This window comes from Myotis nattereri (genome assembly GCF_964212035.1).
Source record: "Myotis nattereri genome assembly, chromosome: X".
NCBI lineage: Eukaryota > Metazoa > Chordata > Mammalia > Chiroptera > Vespertilionidae > Myotis > Myotis nattereri.
This window is the reverse complement of record NC_138078.1, coordinates 96,638,638-96,661,720: the sequence shown is the minus strand read 5'-3', so window position 1 is coordinate 96,661,720 and position 23,083 is coordinate 96,638,638. Positions and strand designations below refer to the sequence as shown.

The 23,083-nt window shown below is 36.5% G+C and overlaps 1 protein-coding gene across 1 annotated transcript in view; it reads right to left on the bottom strand.

The window, feature by feature from the left end:
• The window catches only part of LOC308536250 (RPA-related protein RADX-like), a 57,023-nt gene extending 39,408 nt beyond the window's left edge, over nt 1-17,615 (bottom strand). The window contains exons 1-10 of the mRNA XM_081115349.1: nt 16,847-17,615; nt 14,308-14,450; nt 12,870-13,062; nt 10,769-10,877; nt 9,472-9,563; nt 9,243-9,365; nt 5,884-5,988; nt 4,418-4,582; nt 3,119-3,279; nt 1,563-1,729 (exon numbers count right to left, since the gene is read on the bottom strand). Of these exons, the coding sequence (XP_080971475.1) occupies nt 1,563-1,729; nt 3,119-3,279; nt 4,418-4,582; nt 5,884-5,988; nt 9,243-9,365; nt 9,472-9,563; nt 10,769-10,877; nt 12,870-13,062; nt 14,308-14,450; nt 16,847-17,516 (1,928 nt within the window). The 5' untranslated portion in view covers nt 17,517-17,615. The remainder of the gene's footprint in view (nt 1-1,562; nt 1,730-3,118; nt 3,280-4,417; nt 4,583-5,883; nt 5,989-9,242; nt 9,366-9,471; nt 9,564-10,768; nt 10,878-12,869; nt 13,063-14,307; nt 14,451-16,846) is intronic.
• Nucleotides 17,616-23,083: the final 5,468 nt, after the last annotated feature.

Genomic DNA, 23,083 nt, shown 5'->3' with positions numbered 1-23,083 from the left:
TGAAGGCACAGCTTGGTTTTTCCTTGCTGCTTATAGTAAAATATGAGAGGGTAGAGACATTTGTAAAGAGAATTGTTAAGAAAAAAGGAAGCACACTTCAATACTTGGAAAATTCTCAGCCTACTCAATTTCAAAAAATGAGAAGGTTTGCTCTGGATAGAACACCAAGGGTATTGTTGGCGAACCATTTGCCCAACACATTAGGCTTGTGACCTGTGGGCCCAATCAACTATCTCATCTGGCATGCTGTTAGCTTAGCCAGTGGTTCTCAACCTTCTGGCCCTTTAAATACAGTTCCTCATGTTGTGACCCAACCATAAAATTATTTTCGTTGCTACTTCATAACTGTAATGTTGCTACTGTTATGAATCATAATGTAAATATCTGATATGCAGGATGGTCTTCGGCGACCCCTGTGAAAGGGTCGTTCGACCGCCAAAGGGGTCGCGACCCACAGGTTGAGAACCGCTGGCTTAGACTGAAGGGATATAGGTGAGAGGAAATGAAGAAAGGCTGTTGGGTTACTGGAATTCTAAAGTCAGGAAATGACCTGATAGATATATCCAGCTGAGATTGTGTGTTATTCTTTTTTAAAAAGGGAAGAATAACCCTGAGGGTAAGGCCTTTTCTTTATGAAGGTAGAGCCATCACCTCAGTTCCAGAGTACAGAGCCAGCTACCCACTCAGGCTGTCACCTGTTGAGCCCAGAGGACATAGTATCATGCCAAACAGGATAATTCTGGAGCCTTAAAATCAAGTGGAACTGATCCTGCTAGGTTTCAGACTTGCTTGTGACCCATGATCCTTTTCTTCCTTGCAATTTCTTCCTTTTGGAATGCCTGTCCCACCAATTGTATTTTGGATAGATAATGTGTAGTTTCACAAGTTACAGATAGAAAATAATTTTGTCTGAGGATGAATCACCCGGCATCTCATCCACACATGATTTAGATGATATTTAGATGAGATTTTGGACTTAGAGTCAACGTTGGTATGGGTTAAGACATTTGGGGATATTGTGATGGGCTGAATGTATTTTGCATGTGAGGACATAAATTTTAAGGGACCAGAGGACAGACTAATAATATGTAACTGATTACATTTTCAAGGACAGTGAGAATGTGACATTTCAAAATAGGGTCATTGAAGATGCAGTTGGTTAAGATAATATAATATTGGAGTAGACCAGTACCCCAGAATGGATCCGTAATCCAATGTGGATGGTGTCCTGATAAAAAGTGGAAATCTAGACACAAATTTACACAATAGGGAGAATGCCAGGTGAAGAAGATCAAGGCACAGATTGGGGTGATTCGTCTATAAGCTAAGAAATACTAAATATTGCCAGTAAACCACCAGAAGCTAGGTGAGAGTCATGGAACAGATTCTACCTCACATCTCTTATGAGGAATTCACCCTACCAATACCTTGATCTTGTACTTCATCAGCCCTAGAAAACTAATACAGCTTCTAGTACAACTATGCATTTTACAGGATAGAAAGAAACCAACAAAACAAAACAACCTAATATTCTATGTATGTATTTAATACAAATGACTTACAGTTTGCCAAATGGCCCTTGCAGAATCCTTTTTTTCTTGGGAGGGCTCAAACTTGTACATGTAGTTTGACAACTCACAGAACCATCATCTTGATTCTGTTTACCATCTAGTTCCTGACTTTGACTTTCTTTTATTGCTGTTTGGGATGTTGAGGGTTGGTTAACATTCTGAAACCAAAAATTTAGAGAAAACATTTAAAACTAATTCATTGAAATTATTTATCTTAAAAGTCTACAATTTTAGTTTACTCATTTTTCATAATCTTAAGAGTTGTGACAACATGTTGAAATAATAATAGTGCTTTTATAAAGATGATTTATCCTAATCCATCTTCTATTAAAATATTTTTAAAAGAAAAATAAACAAAAGTCCCTCTTATATTACTATAGCTGAAAAGTTGGATTAGATGTGTATTTCTGTAAGAACAGTAATCCTAGTCAATTTGGCACAGTGGAAAGAGTGTCGGCCTGTGGACTGAAGGGTCCCAGGTTCCCTTCTGGTTAAGGGTACATGCCCAGCAGGGTGTGTGCAGGAGGAAGCTGATCAATGATTCTCTCTCATCATTGATGTTTCTATCTCTCTCTCCCTCTCCCTTTGTCTCTGAAATCCATAAAATATATTTAAATTTTAAAAAGGATCCATAAACAAATATTTAAACAAATAACTGCAGTTGTGTTCCAATAAAACTTAAAAAAAGAATAGCAATCCTAGAAATAATTAAAAAAATAAACTCATAGGAAAAATTAACTTTTTTTGTCTCGATTATGCCTAGATTTCAGAACTGGTGTCTTATACAACCTGGCTAAGACTGCCATGCCAGATCCAGAGGTAGAACTTCCAGTGGAAGTGTTCCTAATGTTCTGGTCTTGACAAAACGTAAGAAAATAATATACAGACATATTTCATTTTATTGTGCTTTGCAGATATTGTGTTTTTTACACATTAAATGTTTGAGGCAACCCAGTGTGGAGCAAATCTATTGGCACCATTTTTCCAGTAGGTTCAGATGATGGTTAATCTTTTCAGCAATAAAGTATTTCTTAAATTAAGGTTATGTAAGCTGTTTTTTAATTATAATGCTATTGCACACTTAATAGACTACAGTAGTGTAAAAATAACTTTTATATGCACCGAGAAAACAAAAATTCATGTGACTTGTTTAACTGCAATATGTGCTTTATTGCAGTGATCTGGAACTGAACTCACAATATTTCCAAGGATGCCTGTAATAATATATACCACTTGGGAATTTAAATAACAACAATCAAGATAGGCTTAAATTGTGTAGAAAGCAAAATCAAGATACCAAATTTTGAGGGCCTTGGGAAATATCAGAGGCTATGACCTTCTGCCCAGCCTGCTCCAAAATAAGTAAATGACAGAAAAAAGAAACAAAAAGCAACAATGATCTTTCCCCCCTCTTGGTTTTACACCATTAAGAAGAATAATAAAAAAAGAATCAATGCATGTGAGTTCTGAATAAAATGAACAAGGTACAACTGTAATTATGATCACAGCGTTTTCAGCAATATACTATTAATTCTCTGGTGCCATACCCGAACTGTTTCTGATGCTGAGGTACTTCCAGTTGCACTGCTACGGGGCATATACTTTATAGTAGTAATTATTCCCTGAATTGCAATGCGTTTTTGTTCCCTATACTGCAAGTTTTCAATCTCCTTCCTCACTTCACTTATAGCTGTCAGGAGCGACTGAACTGCAAAAGAGTAATTCCAAGGAAATTGAAAGTTTTAAAGAACTGAAATGATAAAAATAAAAACCAGATTTGCAATCTAAATACAACTTGAAATTATAAACTTGCCACATAATTTAAATTTGTGAGGCTTTGTGTTTATAGTTGGCATCCTCTTATGTAATTTTTGTAAAATAGGCAAAATATATTAATCAGTTAAATCATGATACAGTCTTCTAGTCTGGAATTTTAATTTGAAACAGAAATTTTGTATATTGAATGTAATTTATAGATTATATTTCAGACTAAAAAGTGTTGCCTAGCCACTGCATAGACACACACATTTTAATATTTCTAAATATATACTACAAATTGATGGCATTATAAAGTGCAAAAGGATGCCAATACAGGGTGGGGCAAAAGTAGGTTTACAGTTGTTCATATGGAAAATAATACAATAATTAATAAATAATAAGAATAAACTGTTTTGCATACTCACAAATGTAACTACTTTTGTACACCCCTGTATATTGGATATAACACAATCGAGTGCTACCTTTAAATAAAAATGACACCCAAATCAATGAGATGCAAAATGAGTACTGATAGAGAGGCCTAATGTTAATTACTTTTAATACAATTAGATATGACAATTGAAAAGTTTAACACTTAAGTATATCGTTTTTTAAAACTGTGGGATAATTGCATGGTTTGGGGGAAAAAAAGAGAAATTTTGAAATACTGACCTATCATCATCTAAATACTATACTATTTCATAAGAGTAGCATAATGCAGTTTTCAATATCTTGATATCAAATTGCCCAGTGTTCCCTTTGATATCTTAGTTTCTCTAAGTAATGCCATAGGAGTTGAAATCTACTACGGTCAGAGTACATCTCAATGACATTAAATTGAGATATTATCCCTATTTAGTCATCGTCTATGTTCCTTCTTTTCTTCCAGGCAAATAAAATGAAAATATTAACTTTAGGACACATGATATCTTTAGATCTTCAGAAAGACAGCACTATTATCAGGAAGTGTTGATACATTTTGGCTCACCCCCATATAATAAAAGAATAAAGAAGACTAACTGATATTTCATACACCATACATGTAGCATATAAAAATATCATTTAAAAAGTATCAATTTTATTAGTACCTTTTACAGAAGTCCTATACTTCGAAAATGTCTCTGGCACTGGGGGATAGGGGTAATATCCACCAATAACAGTATTCTTCATTTCCCCAGAATCAGTCTTTGTTTTCATCCACTGAATAAAACTTTTTACTTTGGTATCACTGGCATATGGCTGGCCTCTATGACCTATTTGCAAGAAGGGTAAAGAGAAAAATAAGGGGGGAGTGTAAACCAACTTACTGTGATAAACTGAATGGACTTTTTTGTATAAGTACAGTTTAATATTAAAACAGTTTCTTATATCACCAAGAAAACAAGTCATGTTCACTGATTCTCGATACAGAGGATAATTGTACTCGATATGCATACTAGAGTTTTAATGGACTAAACTGTAGCTGTCTACAGGATACTAAAAAGCCATATGAAAAAGAAACTAATAGCTGGGATTTTTTTTAACTATCCAAATGGTTGGCATTTTCTTTAAAACTGATTTTTAAATCATGTATTATCTTGAGTATATCACATCACGTATGAACTAAATTGCCTATAAGTATAGCTCAACATTTTTTAAAATTAAATTTAATTTGGGTGACACTGATTTCAGAGAGAGGAAAGGAGAGGTAGAGATAGAAACATCAATGATGAGAGAGAATCATCGATTAGCTGCCTCCTGCACGCTCCCTACTAGAGACTGAATCTGCAACACAGGCATGTGCCCAGACCAGGAATCTAACGGTGACCTCCTGATTCATGAGTTGATGTACAACCATTGAGCCATACTGTCCAGGCAGTAAAGCACAATGTTTAAATTCATTTTCTTAAAGCACACTTAAAAGTGCTATCTACATCTGATGTTATTAGTATTTATAAAATGAGGTGTTGACAAAGATGTGCGTTACACACTTCCTAGAACTCTTGACAAATTTCCTAATCACCAATATGGTAGCATTCTAGTAAACACACCATTCCACAGTACTCCCTCACTAATCTGGAACCTTTTATCTTTATTGTTTTGACCCCATTATCAAAAGGAACAGAGAAAAATAATGTACTTATAGACAAGTAGTGTGATTCTTCTTGCTATATAAGTAAATTGTGAGATCCTGAGGCCAAAATTTGATGCACATTTTTGTTTTACTCAGTATTTTAAAATATTGCTAAATTGAATCCCTATTGTGATGGAGGGCCTAACAGTTTTCAATCTATCAAATAATTTATGATTATCTACCTTATAGCAAATAGGAATTAAAGTTAGCCAAAGGATATAAACACAATTCTCCAGTGAGTCACAAAATCATTGCTTCAATCATGAATAATCTAGAAGAAATATATTTCATAGGCTAAGTATTCTTTTAAAACGTTCTTATAGAGATAAAGAAGATGAAAATAGAACTATCTTGTGGTTGAATGTTGTCATGTAAAAGTTAATTTAATGAAGAGAAAATATATTACATTTCCAGTACAGCATAAACAAAGACATTGCTCACCGATAATAAATATTTGACTCTCATTTGTAGTGGTGAGGTAAAGCAGTTTAGGTACTTGATTGTTATTTCTGACAACTTTCAACTGTGTACACATGAAATATGTCACTGTAGAAAATGAAAACACTTATGAAAGAACTTCTGCATTTCAAAGAGGACATACCAAGATCAGGATTTAACACAGTGCTTCTCAAAAGTTAATAAAGAGAGAAATCATCTAGGACAACTATTAAAATGCAAATTCAGATCCAGTAGTTTTAGGGTAGGGTATGAGATTCTCCATTTCTAATGAGTTCCTAGGTGATACTAGTGCTGCCAATCCCTTGACCACACTTGGAGCAACAAGGATTAACACTTACCTTTTCCTTTAGATAGCGGACTTAACACTTACTTTTCCTTTAGAATATACAACAGCTGCACCTAACTGAAGTCACTACTTGCACAGTTGAAGAGTGCAAGAGTCTTTCTAATGGGGCACACAACAAAATGTGAACAATTGTTTCCTAAAGAGAAAAAAGGCTTAGTTTCTCCAAGACGTTTTCACTGATTAACTCAATTTAACATTGATCCCTAAAGTACTCCTTCCACCAGATAGGGCTATAGAGTATTAATTTCAATTTGCTTAGGAAAAATATTTTACATATGTTGACCTTAAGTAGACTTTAAGCCTCAATGACAAGGCTTGTTGCCTATTATTTTTGTTCACCTTGCTAACAAACTTGATAGGCTGAAAAGAATAACTGAAAATAAGATGATGTCTTCAGACTTGAATTACTTTCAAGAGCTCTCAATTATTTTTAAATATCTATCAGTTTATTTGGGAAAATTTCATTAATCCAACAGGTTCTAAAAATTTTAACTCCTTACATGGCAAAACAGTTATAGTCTTGCAAACCAGGAAATAAAAAAATAAATGTAAATACTTCTAATCTCACAATAACAGTAAGTTCTCACTTGAGAATAAATATTTTCCTAGAGCATGATATATAACTTCATTTTCTTCATCTTATTTTTACTAGATCTTTATTTTATAGCAATAAAAATAAAGGAAATCTGTTCAAATGACTAAGAATAGTTGTCTTAATATGTATTGTGTTTCTTTTACTTCAAAAAACTGTACAAATATGTGAGCATTCATGGTTAAAGATGTTGATAGAGTAGCATTGACAAAATATCTTATTCTAATTTCGTGGCTGTTAAAAATCAGACATGGCCTGTTTTTCTCAGTGGTTACAGCATCGGCCTGTGGATCCAAGGGTCGTGGATTTGATTCCTGGCCGAGGGCATGTACCTCGGCTGCATGTTCACCCTGGCCATCTCTCTCACGTTGATATTTTGTGTGTTTTTTTCACTCCCACCCTTACCCTCTCTTTGAAAAATAAATGGAAAAAATGTCCTCGGGTATAGATTAAAAAATAATCAGACATTCATATCTAACACTTAATAGCTGTTTGACATCCAGGAGATGACTTAACCCACTGGGCCTTTGTTTCCTTACCTATAAATTTGTAAAAAACGCCAACTCTTTAAAAGGTAACTGGGAGTACAAAATGAGATGACATCTATGCGCATTTGATACATAGTAAACATTCAATATTAGTTTCCCTTAGTTCTTCACTTTCTTAAAAATTAAAAAAAGATGCCCTGCTGCCAACTAATTTGGGTATTACTACAGAAGACCCTTAGTCATCTTCCCCTTCATAGGCCTAAAACCCCCCTAATACTCACCATTCATTAAGTGATTTTTTTCCCTTTCATTTTTGGTCAAAAGATGAAGATAAATTGTAACTGTTGTCAATTACCATATTAGAGAAAATCTCACCAAAGTCCATACAAACCTTTATATATATATTCTCACAAGAAATAGAACATGCATGCTTGGCAACATTTCTGTGAAAAAGCATGATGTAAAACTTGGGTCAGTCTGTTGCTTAAAGTGACTACGAAGAGAAACCTGGCAATAAAACTCATCTAACATGAGGTAATAGAACCGTCATCAGAGGTCACTGCTACCAATCATTTATGCCTCTGGAGAAGTTATATAGCCCCGCTCATCTTGGAAGACCAGGCTTTGGTTTTCGCTAAAGCTGTCTTTCTGCCCTCTCCCCCAGTAGTTGGGGTAAGGTCTGGTTATAGTAAGTTATACTTAAAAAAATAATCTCACAAATGGAGGGTGGAATCTAATGAGATAATATCTGCATAGTGTATAATACTGTTTTGCAATAGAGAATAAAGGGGTAGCAGAACAGTCCTGTACTAGGTCTCCAAGTCTTCTGATCTACAATTTCTACCATGTTGCTGATTTTATTTTTATTATTTTAAACTTATTTTTAAATGATTTCAGAGAGAAAGGGAGAGGGAGAGAGAGGTAGAAAGATCAATGAGAGAGAATCATCTATCAGCTGCTTCCTGCATGCGCCACACTGGGGATCATGCCCTCAACCTGGGTACGTGCCCTGAGCGGGAATCAAACCATGACCTCGACCTCCAGGTTCACAGGTCGACGCTCAACCAATGAGCCACGCCAGCTGGGAATGTTGCTGATTTAAAAAAAAAATTGCATGTGGCCAAGACTGAGAGTTTCCCTAATGTTAACAATTATTTAACAATCGGTATTTAATTCATATAATCAATCATTTAGAAAATAGTAAAATAGCACATCATATCTAAAATAGCTTGATACTACAAAATCAAAGAAGGAAAAATTCACTTAAGTTGTTAAAAAGTATTATGCATACTTTTTTCTTATAATAGATATAAAAACTAACTTGTTATATAAAATATATAATAGGGTGCTTCTAAAATGTTTTCAAATAAATAAAATTAGTGAGGAAAAAACACCTATATATCTAAATGAATGCAAGGGGAAAAGGTCAATGACAAAGTAAGTAAAATATTAACCAACTGTTATAATACCACCAACCTAATACTAATTTAATACTCAAATGGAATCATACTTATCATTGTCAAATTTAATTACACAGCCTGCCAATCTCCTACCAATTAACTCAACATTAGGAAAGTCTTCATTGTCTTTCCAAGTATAGACAAAGGAAACTGACTACCTATGTTTTAGTTTCACCGAATCTTATGCTTTTATGTCTGAAATGCTAACAGTGAGAATAAGAGCACCTATTTTCTGAAAAACTAGTTCAATCCCAAATTAATTCTGAATAAAAAACCAGAAGGTAGTTAACATGTAATACCAAATATAATATTAATATAGAAAAAATTAAACATGCTATCAGATAGCTTGAATTTGCTAACTCAGTATTATGACCCTCTATAATTAAGTTTAACATTTTTAAAGTTAATGCCCCCACTTGAAAAAATAAAAAGATAAAGATATTGGAACTGAGTACTTGGGCAAATATTTTCAAAGATTTCTGGCTGAGATGTAGAAAACAGTTCCACAATGAATGGTTGATCTGAAGTCCCGTCAGCAATGTGAATCCAGCGATATGACCAAAAATCTTCACCGTTTTCTATATAGATATAATATTAGAATAAATGAAGGTAACTGATTATGCACATATAAACACAGAACTAGTCACTGAAATCCTTTTATTACTTTCAATTTCAAAAGCTTACCTCTCTTTTTTAACCGCTGGACCCTTCCTACAAAAACTAAAACGCCAACAACATCACAGATTTGCTTTTCTGGCATATGATCCAGTTCTGATCTAAAAAAACAAATAGTTAAGTAAATATTGTATCTTTAAACAGTAAAAAAGTATTTTAGAACTAAGATTGTGAAAATGTACATTTACATAATTAATATAGCAAAATTTCGGGTAGATTTTGAGCAAATTATAATATTTTATTTCGGTGACTAACATTGAAAATTATTTAAGACTAGGGGCCCCCGTGCACAAATTTGTGCACCTTGAAAGGAACTGTGGACCGCAAGACTGCAGTAGGCACAGGGGCCGGTCTTGGCCCATTCTCCATACCCCTGCCCGTCCCCTCCTGCTGCGGCCCCTAGTCCCCTGTCTGCCAGCAGCTCAGATCTGGCTGCCTCCGCTCCCATGCGCTGATGGCGCTGGCCCCGCTTGCACCTGCTGAGAGTACAGGGTGATTGGGATGGGCGCCAGTAGTGGGTGCAAGCGGGGCTGGCACCATCAGCAGGTGTGAGCGGCGGCTGCTGCCCTGATCGTCTCTCAGGAGCAGGGGGGAGGTGGAGAAGCCCTCAGGGGTGATCAGGGCTGGTAGCTGCTGCTGGCACCTGCCGATGGCGCCAAGTGATCAGGACTGGCGCCGGGCACTAGAAGTGGATGCGAGTGCTGGCTCCAGTGCCAGCTGTGGGTGCAAGCAGGGCCGGCCCTGGCAGTGGGTGCGGGTGTGGCTGGCACCGGTGACAGGTGTGAGTGCTGGGCAGGACTGTGGCGCATGGGAGCAAAGAGTTTGTAGTAACCACCAGAGGCTTGCCCCAATGACAGCAAGTGGCGCCCCGCCTTGGTCTGGTCACCCCCGTTCACCAACTCCACCATCCCATTGCGGCCAATGCCCGCCATGTTCTGCACACGCCCCCCCGGTGGTCAGTGCACATCACAGCAACTGGTTGTTCGGTTGTTCCACTGTTTGGTCTATTTGCATATTAGCCTTTTATTATATAGGATATTTTATTTTTTTATTTTTATTTTTAAATATATTTTATTGATTTTTTATGGAGAGGAAGGGAGAGGGATAGAGAGTTAGAAACATCCATGAGAGAGAAACATCAATCAGCTGCCTCCTGCACACTCCCTACTGGGGATGTGCCCGCAACCAAGGTACATGCCCTTGACCAGAATCGAACCTGGGACTCTTCAGTCCACAGGTCGACGCTCTAGCCACTGAGCCAAACTGGTCAGGGCTATATAGGATAGTTTATAAGAAATTATTTTACCTTGTGATAAAGCGATGATTTAACTTTGGCAATCCCCATTCTGGTTTCACCTGCCCTTCTGGAATGATATTTATATTAGTTGGAGGATCTCGAAGGTTCAGGCAGACCTCTGAAAAACAAATATATCACTTTAATATTATAGTTAATGCACATAAAATAATATACATGTGTACAAATTGCATAGGAAAAAATAGACTGAATACTTTTGAGCCCAATACTAAACTTAAGAACAAGGCCATTACCAAAAGCTTTCTTTACCTACTGCTACACTGTCACATCCACTTATCTCTCCACCAAAGGTTCAACATACCTTAAATTTTATGTTTTATCATCAACTTAATTTTAAAAAAAAGGATATTTAATCACTTATGTGTTTTTGTCCAAACAAAATACCGTTTGGATTTCTTTGTTTTTAAACTCTAATGGATGGAATCATATCATATACAGTATTCTAGGGCTACTTTTTTCCTTTAACATTATGGTCCCAAAATTTATTCATGCAGTTGCATATAGCAGTTTTTTTTCCTCATAGTCATTGCTGAATAATGCTCCTGGATTTTGGCATACTTCAATTTTATTTAACCATTATCATGTTGACAGAATCTGGATTATTTCCAGTTTTTGCTACTATAAAGAATGACACGATGAACTTTTTGTACATATCTCCCTGTGTACACAAGCAAGAGTTTTCTAATGTATTATACTTAGGAGGGAAATCCAGAATTGTAGAATATGCAAATATTTCCCTTGGCAGGATAATTCTAAACTATTTTAAATTAAAGAACTTTTTATAGTTTCATCAACAGTGGGTAAGATTTCCCATTGATCCACATCCTCTCCAAATTTTGGTATCATCAAATTTCTTATTATTTGTCAGTCTAGTGACACAAAATGGTATTTTGTTAGGGTCTTATTTTACAGTTCCCATATTACTAATTATTTTGAAAAACATTCTATAAACTTATGGTTCATTCAGGCATGTCCTATTGTTAATAATCTGAGGTTTTCCAAAATAAACATATATTTAAGGAAACAATGAATAAAGGTTACATTGTCTGAACAGTCTCTAAGTAATTAAGCTTAACGGATTAGCTAGGAAATTTAGAATATATAGAAATACAGGTCCAGTATAAAACTATTATAAGCGAAAACAATACTTATACTTTTTGATTGATGTAATTCACAATTTTGAAAAATGGAAATGCAAGAAAATATCATATACAACTCTTAAAGCAATCACTTAATATATTCATTCTAATGCTCCCAAAATATTTAGGGTGATGCAAAGATGTCATAACTTTGATTTTAATACCAATTAGAAGGAGCCCTTTCAAAATTGCAGCAATTGGCAACATTTGAATATTGGCTATAGGTTAGAAAACAGTATTGTATTAATTTTAAATTTTCTGATTTTGATAACTGTATTGTAATTATGTACTAGAGTGTTCTTGTTCTTAGGAAATACATACTGAAAGATTAATGATGTGTTTAAAGGTAAAGAGGTATGTATAATGGCTGCCACTTACTCTAAAATGGTTCAGATGAGAGGAGAGAGAGAGAGAGAGAGAGAGAGAGAGAGACAGACAGAGAGAGACAGACAGAGAGAGAGAGAGAGACAGAGAGAGAGAGAGAGAGAGAGAGAGAGAGAGAGAGAGAGAGAATGATAAAGGCAAGGTAAATGTTAACAATGGTTCCATCTGTGTAAAGGGTATATAAAATTTTTTATACTATTCTTCTAATGTTTATGTAAGTTTGAAATTATTTCAAAAAAGCCCTTTTGAATAGTAGCTCATAGTAACAAAAATTGCATTCAAGTCATTAATATTATAAGGAAAAATAAAAGATAATAAAAATAAGTAATCCCAAGTGGAGCTTGTTAATAAACAATGAATTGCTCAGATAATTTTTCTTAATAAATGCAGTAATAAATAAATATACTCATTAAGTGACTGACTGGAAATTTTATCGATACAGGAATTTAAAGGTTTGTCAGGTTCTAACAGCTTTAGTAATTTTTAAGAGTCTTTGGCTGATATGGTACTTCGCAGATTTATAAAAAATATATAGTCATAAAAGAAACAAAATGCACTGAATACTTAACCCATAGTAGAAATGTGTTTGATCTGTGGATCCACAGGGAGACGCTGCAGCCTGAATGGAAAACTCTTTTTAACTGAATAATCTTGAAGCAGAAGAACTAAGCCAACCTGCAAACATTTATACCACTCAGGACACAGGGCATTCCACATGATCACTGACACAGTTCCTGAATTGTCAGCAACTTCCAAAAAGGTCTGAAAAGATGAGTAAAAGCACACACATATTTGTTACTTTTATCTACAGGATGTTAAAATTTTAAGACTGAGGAAGTAAAACTGTAGGGGAATGACTAAATAATTTATGATATATGAAAGAATCTAGAACTATGAAAAGTCATAATGAAGAAATTTTAGTGATATTAGAAAATACTTAAGAGAATGTTGACTAATATAAAATTTTATGTGCTATATAATTGCCAGTTTGTAAGTTAATTTAATACGAAATGACATAGTCATATGAAGTATAAGACATGCATGCATACATATACAAATAAATATGAAATATATTATACACATGATATCATAGATATGTGCACATATAGAATATATGTGTGTGTGGATATATGATATACACATACAAAATGAATAAAACACATTATAATGCAAACAGTGATTCTGGTATGATTTGGGGTGATATTATTTATCAGTCTTACTCATATAGATTTCTACATTTTCCAAATTCTCTAAAAAAATACACAACTTTTATTTTCAAAGTTGAATGAAACACCCAAAGTGATTCTTGATAACAGTGAAAATAAAGTAAAATATTAAGTAAAAAAGGACAGAAATCAAGAAAGTATTCTCACCAGCATTATATGGCACAGACAGTCAAGATAGCAGAAACGTGTCAGACGGATTTGACAATTAGGTCTCTAGTGAGTGACCAGTTTAAGAAAAATGCCAAACTAATTGTGTTGAGAAGTAAATGAGAGGCAAGTAAGTGAAAACATCTAGTGTAGATTACTTCTTCAAGGATCTTGCCTGAAGAGGAGAGAGGGAATAGAGGAATCTGAGGTCAAAGGATAATTATTTTCCTTTTTTAAAATGGGAGACTAAAGTATATTTATATTCTGGTATAGAAAGCACAGTAGAGAGGAAAAGGTTGAAGATATATAAAAAGGTGTGAAGGAGATGAGGACACATTTGTAATACCTTAACTAATAATAATAATAATAATAATAATAATAATAATAATAATAAAAGGTGTGAAGGAGACCGGCTGGATCAAGGAATTCAAGGTTGTCAACACAAAAAAAATTTATTTTTATAAGAAATTACATTAGAAAAATACCTTCAAATACACATCTATGTACATTTTAAAAATTATTAAATTTAAGTTAAAATGTTATTTAAGCATACATTATTCTAATATGGAGTCAGGTCTGTAAGTTATAATCTATAACTGTTAAATTAACATGTACTCTCTTATCTTATTTATACCTGGTATGGCTCAATCATCTTTTTATTGGGTTTTCCATAGTATCTCAGTCTTGATTTATGCATGATTCTCACAAGCAAAGCAGGATAATACGTTCTCTTAGTCCAGATCCTTTCAAGGTGAGCAAGAGAAATTATTCTGGTATCTAGAATACAAAAAAGAAAAAATCCTACTTAATATCTCGTGGTAATTTCAAAATTATATTTTAGTGGTTAAAATATCAGATATATAAGTGAACAAAAAGAAAGCAACCATAGCAAAATGGTTGTAAAAAGAGAATGTAAAAAAAAAAAGTATCTTTGAAAAGTTCTTAGGCTGATATTTTATAATTATCAAGAGACATGTTTATTTATTTTTTAAATATATTTTTATTGATTTCAGAGAGGAAAGGAGAGGGAGAGAGATAGAAACATCGATGATGAGAGAGAATCATTGATTGGCTGCCTCTTGCACACCCCTTACTGGGGATTGAGCCCACAACCAGGGCATGTACCCTTGACCTGAATTGAACCCTGAACCCTTCAGTCCACAGCCGACGCTCTATCCACTAAGCCAAACAAGCTAGGGCCAAATATTTAAACAAGCAATTTCACTTTAGGAATCCATCCATCCAACAGAAATAACTAAACATAGTGAGCACATATGCGTATATCTTAATGATGTTCCGCCTTGGATCTAAAATTGAAAAAAACGCACACCAACTTCCTAAAATTACAAATTACTCATTACATGGGAATCCTATATATGTCATAGATTATGTGTATATATCATAAATCAACGTATTATATAGAACAGCCGAATGACCTTCCAGACGTCCAGCTGGGGTTGCAAGGGCCAGCCAAGGCAACCGGGGCTGCGAGGGCTGAGCCCCTTGCACGAATTTCATGCATGGGGGCTCTAGTGAGTATATAAATCATCATACATCCATAACACGGAAGAGTGTATGAAGATGTCATTAAAAATGTTTAAGATAAGTGGAAATTGCAAATCATGTGACACCAAATAATTATTTTTTTCAAAGTTACAAACCAAATGGCGGACAGTTTGGAGTTTTGAGCAGAAAGCTGAAGGCATAGAAGGAGGTAAAAGGGGCCTTTCATTCCACCCCAACATTTTATTAAAAACTGCAAACATACAGCAATCCTGAAAGAACACCAATATACCTACTTCTAGATTTTGTCATCAAAATTTTACTGTACGTGGGTCTTAAATTTTTAATACAATGTACTTTTTTAAACCTTTGGATTTTTAGCACATGGACATTGCCTTTTGTAATAAAAATACGGTTTCAATAATGAACGTATATTACTTTCATAATCAGAAAAGTGAAATCCAATTTTTACAAATTATTATTGCCTAAATTCTTCTAGAGTACCATTTTTCATTTATAGATTAAATTCTAAAAATAAAAATGATCAACCCTTATAGTAGTAATGCACCACTGAGATAAAAAATCTTTCCATTAGTTCATCTCTGAAACTACTATCTTGCCTTTAAAACTTAAGTTATTTAAATAATCATTGGCTACCCATTTCTGTAATATCCCCCCCCCCCCTTACAACTGGATATCACTTGAACTGCACATTTTTGAAGCAGTTATCTTTTTACTTTCAAGTTTGTTGCTGTTACACATCATAGTAAGATTATCTATGGTCTAGTATTATGAGCCCAATGTAAAAAAAAAACAACACAAAAAGTAAAACAAAATCCCAAACACCTGAAAAGCAGTAATGTAGAAATTATCATCTTTCTCCCTCTAACACTTTTGCGTGTATTTTTTTCCATTTTTATTTCTTCCCCATTCCATACATGTACATGCCCATAATATAATCATTCCCTTTACTTCATTGTTTTAAGATAAAACATATTTTAGAGCAGTTGCTGATGACCAGTTGACATTTTCAAGTTAACTTCCTATTTCTGACCCAGAAGAATTGAACTTCTCAGATCAGCATTACCCGTGGTCATAAGAAACATAAACATGAGAATTCCAAGTCTTCCCACAAAATCACAAGTTCGAAAAGCTATTGTTTACATAACTGCTATACTCAAAGACATAAAATGGCATTTCATTCATGTAAATTATTAAGGAAAAATCATAGAACATTCTTTTTTGAATGAAGGTTAAAACCACAAATATTTACAACTTTTTATTTCTAATTCAAATCAATAGACACTCTGATCACCATAGTGCTATTTCCACAACTGGAACGGTAATGGCGTTAAGATCAATTCCACTGGTCAAACGCACAATGAACACTTAGGACTACTGAGTGCAACACCACTAGGTTTGACAGATTAGTTTAAGATGTAATTTTTAAAAATTAAGATTACTCAGACGCTTTCTGAACAGCCACTGACACAATCAAAGCAAGACAAGGGCTGTGCAAATTTCATTAAGCGAGCGTCTGTCCGTCGCTGAGGAAAAGCGGTCTAGCACTCCCGATAAACAGTACCGACCTTCCCGCTTCCTCTCCCATTAACATAAGCACCCCACAACTATGTTTACACCCCGTCCCGTGGTTCCCTCCCATTACTTACGGTCCAAATTGTATTCCTCAGGTTGCTTGTTCGTTAACCAGATATCTCCGTACGGGTCCTCGTTATTCCACAGGGCCAGGTAATGGCTCTTCCCGCCCCGTAGGGGCCTCTCGGGTATCTCCCGGTGCGCACCATTTCTGAAGGGAGTCGCTAAAGAAATGGGGTCCAAGGTCTCTCCACAGTCGACCTCATCAATGCAGAGGATGCCCTGGCCTAACCTTTTCTCGTTGTACAGACACGAGACTCTGAAAATGCTCACTGTGATGCCAGCTCTCAGGATATTCTTAGACACCAGAAAGTTTAGTCTGGGGTGGAGAAAGCACTTCTCCTGATACACCCCGTCTGCAACGGTAACGTCATAGCGGTAACGGGATTGGCTGCGCATCACGTCTCCCGGCTCTTCTTCTGACAGGTACCGCTGGACGGCCAGCACAGCGACAGGAGCCACCTCCGAGGGAGTGATCCACCGGAGAGGTGAGCCTGTTACTTGCTCAAGAACCGTTTGGATCCAGGACCTCGGCACGAGGGCACCGGCTTCAGGTCTCGCTCCTCCCGGGGCCCACGGACAATTTACCTCAGAACGCTGCGGGTCCGCCCCAGCATGCGAGGAGCCTGCCTGAGGCTGGTCTTGCTCACCTGGCATGGTGAGGAAATCGGGTGCACTCGCCATTCCTAAAACCTAATTTGCTCTGTCCAAAACTGAGAGGCGAAGAAAGAAGACGCGCCAGCCAGCGAGCGAGTGAACGGCACGACTCCGCCCCCTCAGACTGGCGAAAGCTCCCGCGCGGTCACAATCTGCGCGCGCACACGTCGGCTCTTTGGCCCCGCCCCTTGGCAGGCGCGCTCTCTACTTAGAGGTCAGGTCACTAGGCTTCGCGTGCGTGGTTACGTCGCGGGACCTCTGACCCCTGGTGGCCGCGTTACCTGCGGACCACCAGGAAAAGCACTGGTTGCCATGGTTGCCAAAGTTTAACAAGAAGGAGGGGGAGGAGCACTCAGTGACTTTTCAAGAAAGGATGGAGCCCAGACGCGATGTAAAAGAGAAGGTGACTGGAAGCGGGGTGCAAGTAATCATTTCTCAGTGTTTTCGGGGCTTTGGCCTTGGACTAGGAACAGAAAGTAAATTAGAGTTGGTTAATATACATAAATGTGATAACATGGGTTTCCTGTACTATGATTGAAACCGGATAATATATCCACACCCTTCAGGACAGTTTCTAACACAAAACGTCCATAAATGTTAGTTACGATTGCTGTTATCATTAGTATAATTGTAGAGTGCAGGGCGGACGAATTAGTGATTAAGTGCAAATGAAGACAGAAAATTAAAGAGCCGCCAAGTGGGGAGGAGGGGCAGGAAGAGATTAACCAAATAATTTATACGCCATGGACACAGATAATACTGCAGTGAAAGCTTGTGGGGGGAGGAGGTGAGACGGGGTGACGGGCGTAAAAAGGAGGAAAATGGGGACATCTGTAATACTTTCAACAATAAACATAAATTTAAAAATGTATTTATGTTTTAAACAATACCTGGCTTAACGTACAGCTAGGATATAGAATTTCAGAAACTATCTCTAAACTACAAAGAATATATAGACAGTCCTCGGGTTACGTTGGACTCAACATACGTCGTTTTGTGGTTACATTGCCATCTCCCATTTATTTATAAAAAAATAAAGTTCCGTCATTTTGACGTATGTACATATGTGCTTTATGTTTTTTATTATTTATTTACCACAAGTAAAGGTCAGGAATTGTTATCTCTCCTTTAATTTTTTTTTTTTTTTTTTACTGTTTCACTTAATTACTGCTGTGTATGTGCTTCATGTGAGTGACGCAGGTGCTTATGTAGGTGGGTTCTGACTTACGGCAAAAATCGCGTTATGCTGCGCCATAGGAATGGATCTCTGACCAAACCCGAGGACCTACCATACATGGAATGAATGTAAAGTGAGAAAGCTGGTAATAGCCAGAATTGAAAATAAAACATGTTATATGTACCCAGATGTATTAGTATACAAAGAATGTAGTAATTGCCTTAAGAATTCATTTCGAAGATGGTTATAGGCTTCTTTTAATTATATTGGTCTCCCTTTGCTTCTATTTCGTCATTATTTATTTACTACTATATGCCCAGTGCACGAAATTTGTGCACGGGTAGGGTCCCTACGCCTGGCTGGTGATCATGGCCGATCGTGGCCTTCCGGCTTCCAGCCAGGGCCCCCCTTCCTTGGCTGGTAGCTGCCGGCCAGGGTCTTTCTTCTTTCTGCGCTGCCCCCTGGTGATCAGCGCACATCATAGTGAATGATAGAATTCCCGGTCTCCTGGTTGAACTCCAGTGGGGACACTTTGCATATTCGCCTATTATATAAATAGATTGATGAAGTCCCTACTATGAGGTGGGCACTATTCTAAGGAGATGGGGATAACAGTACTCATGCTCCTTTAGTCAAGCTTTTTCTCATTGCTTGGCATGGGAGAATCTGCCATTATTCATATTTAATGAATTCACTCATTGTACACATATTTCTTGAGTATCTACTCTGGACCAGGTACAGTCTTGCTATGAAGACCAAAACACATTAGGGGAAAGGAAGTGGATGAGGCATGAATTAATATTTTTATATAGAGCATGATTAGGGAAGGGCGCTAGATATTAAGAAATTGAACAGAACAGAGACCTATAGGAAGTGAGTATATAGATATTATAGGAAAGGACGCTTGAATCACAGGGAACAGTAAAAACAGATTTTATGAGACAGGAAAATACTTGATATTTTTAAGGACATGAAAAAGTCAGAGGAGGGGTGAGGGGACAGTGGTAGGAGATGAAGTCAGAAAAGTAGACGGGTTCTGTAGGCTTTCCTCTGATTTGAGAAGAGTGACATATTACAGCTTGAGTCCCACATCTTTCATGAAGCCTCCCATGCCAATTCATTCTAGAATGACTGTTGAGTGTTTCTTTCCCACGTCCTGCGTGGGTCAGAGTTCAGAAACTGGAAGCAGAGCCGCACACAAATGAAAATGAAAAGACAAGAGATAATTGGAAATATTGGGGGACCAGGCGGGCAAGTCCACCTCAAGGGGAAGGACTTCCTCCCGTGCTCAGGCCTCACCAAGCTTTTATTGATCCTGGGACACACTCACAGCATAGCCCTTAGGCAGGTGACCCCTGGCAACAGGCAGACTAGCCCATCAGCAAGGATTTACTAATAATAAATGGGGGAGTTGTTTCAGCTACCTCTGTCTGGACAAACAAAGGTGATGCCTAGCTCCAACCTTTGCTAGGGCTTCAAAGGCACCCAGCATTCGGGGGGTTCTCTGTCTACGCTTATCAGATAGTGAAGGCAATAAACAGTTTCCCACAAATGACCTTTCTTTTTTTTGAATTTTTAAAAATTAAATTTATTGGGGTGACATTGGTTAATAAAATTATATAGGTTACAAATGTACATTTCTATAACACATCATCTGTATAGTGCAGTGATGGCGAACATTTTGAGCTCTGTGTGTCAGCATTTTGAAAAACTCTAATTTAACTCTGGTGCCGTGTCACATATAGAATTTTTTTGATATTTGCAACCATAGTGAAACAAAGACTTATATTTTTGATATTTATTTTATATATTTAAATGCCATTTAACAAAGAAAAATCAACCAAAATAATGAGTTCACATGTTACCTCTGACATGTCATTATTTAAGCTATTCAAAAGCTGTGATTGCTCTCACTGAAGAATCTCAGGTATATAGTATTTTGGGTTCTGATTAGGGCTTTATTTGGACTGAAAATGATATTCTGCATAGTTCATTTGTGTACTTATATCCAATTAAATAAAAATAATGTTTCAGTCTGGTGATCTTTTAGACTGGTTTTGGTCCCAAGGCATTCAGATTTTAGCTTAACTGAAACCTACATGAATAACACTAGCCATGTAGTCAAAGCTAATTACTTGATAGGGGGCAAGGCCTGCAAAAGCAAAAAAGGGGAGTGTGCCTGGTCAGTGTGACTCAATGGTTGAGCATTGACCTATGAACTAGGAGGCCATGGTTCGATTCCCAGTCAGGGCGTATGCCCAGGTTGCAAGCTCGATCCCCAGTGTGGGTGTGCAGGAGGCAGCCGATCAATGATTCCCTTTCATCATTGATGTTTCCATCTTTCTCTCTATCTCCCTCTCTCTTCCTCTCAGAAATAAATAAAACCATATTGTATTTTTTAAAAAAGAGAGTAGGGTGGACAAAGGAAAACTAGATTTTCCTGCACGTAAGTCATGATTAAAAAAAGATTATTTTTCTTTTATCTTGAGTGAGAGAGGAAGGGAGGAGAGGGCAAGAGAGAAACATTGATGTGAGGGTGAAACATCAATCAGCTGCTTCCTGCACAACCCCTATTGGGGATTGAGCCCACAACCCAGGCATGTGCCCTGACTGGGAATTGAACTGGCAACATTTTGGTACATGGAAGGATGCCCAACCAACTGAGCCAGGGCTAGTCACCACTTTTTAAAACAAATATTTTCATAAACATTTGGCTCAGAATATATAAAACAGAATTCTTAAAATCAAGAATTATAGTAAGAGGATTTCCCCCCATATATTCCTGTGAACAAAATCAATGTCTAAGTCATGTGGCTGTTTAGATCTATAAGAACTGAAAAAAATCTATATTTTCCAATAAAAAAAAACTATGCGTAATATTTGAATGAAAGCATCTGTAAAGGAAAGAGGAAGTACAGACAATAAAATAGCTCCCCATAAGTCTATAGAATTCCTGAGATGGGGGTAAATAGGAGTGCAGACCACTCACATGCAGGTTATTCACTGTGAATAATATGAGGAAATGCACTGTTAGGAAAAGAAGTAAAGAAAAGGGGATTTCAACCCAGTATATAGGCATGGCTCAGATTATAGCATTTTTTCAAAGAAAGACAAGAAAACCTCTATGATAGAATGTATCTATCAAGTCTCTTCTAGATCTGACATGTTAGAACTCTATGAAAATAAAATTTGTTTACAAAACATCAATTTTTAATTTCTCCTTCCTATCAGCACAATTCATGATGACACTGCACCTTGAGTAGATTAAACTGTATAGGAGGTAAGTTCAAAGTATTGGGTAAAGCTTAAGCTTTAATAAAACTAATAAGTGCTTGAAATAGTACTATATACCATTGATTTTCAAACTTGTCTGCACATTAGAATCACCTGGGGAGCTGTTAACAGTCTCGACGCCCAGGCTACACTCCAAACAGAAACTTGGTGGTGACATCTAGGCAAAGTAATTTTTAAACACTAAATTTATTGGAGTGACATTGGTTAATAAGATTATATAGGTTTCAAATGCAGAATTCTATAATACATCATCTGTATATTGCATTGTGTGTTCACCACTCCAAGTCAAATTTTCTTCCATCACTATATATTTCATCCCCTGTACCCTTTATTATCACTCCACCTCCCTTCCCTCTGGCAACTACCATAATGTTGTCTAAGTCTATGGGTTTTTGTTTATTCATTTGTTGCTTTCAGTTTTACGTGTCACATGTAAAACTGAAATAATATAGTTCTTGACTTTTCCCTTCTGATTGATTTTGGTTAGCATGTTATTCTCAAGATTCATCCATGTTTTTGCAAGTAACAGTATTTCATCTTTACTTATGGGCTGAGTACTATTCCATTGTGTATATGTACATTGTGTATATATATCTTCTTGAGCCAATCACCTATCAAGAGACACTTTGGATGTTTCCATGTCTTGGCCACTGTGAATAATGCTAATCTCAGTAATTTTAAAAATTCTCCAGGTAATACCTATATAAAGCCAAGTATGAGAACCACTGCTATATAGAAACTGGATGGGACTGTTATTTTGCAAATTTTACAAATAAGTAAGTTAAGGCCCAGCAATTCAAGTGGCTTTTCTTAAAGTTCCACAGGGATTTAGGGATAGATCTGTGACTAGCTTTAAAATCCCCACAATCTAACTTTTTATTTCTTAAATATAAAAGAAAGCAAAAACATAGGGCTAGAAATGGTATCAACATAACAATGTATAGATTAGGAATAATATAGTGAGTGGTATGACCTGGACCAAGAAAGATGTTTATATTTAATGTTCCTATTTTGGAGACTTAGCACAAATATAATACAACTAAAGGCCTGGTGCACAGAATCCGTGCACTGGAGCAGGGGTCCCTCAGCGAGCCTGTGCCCTCTCATAGTCCGGGACCCCTCA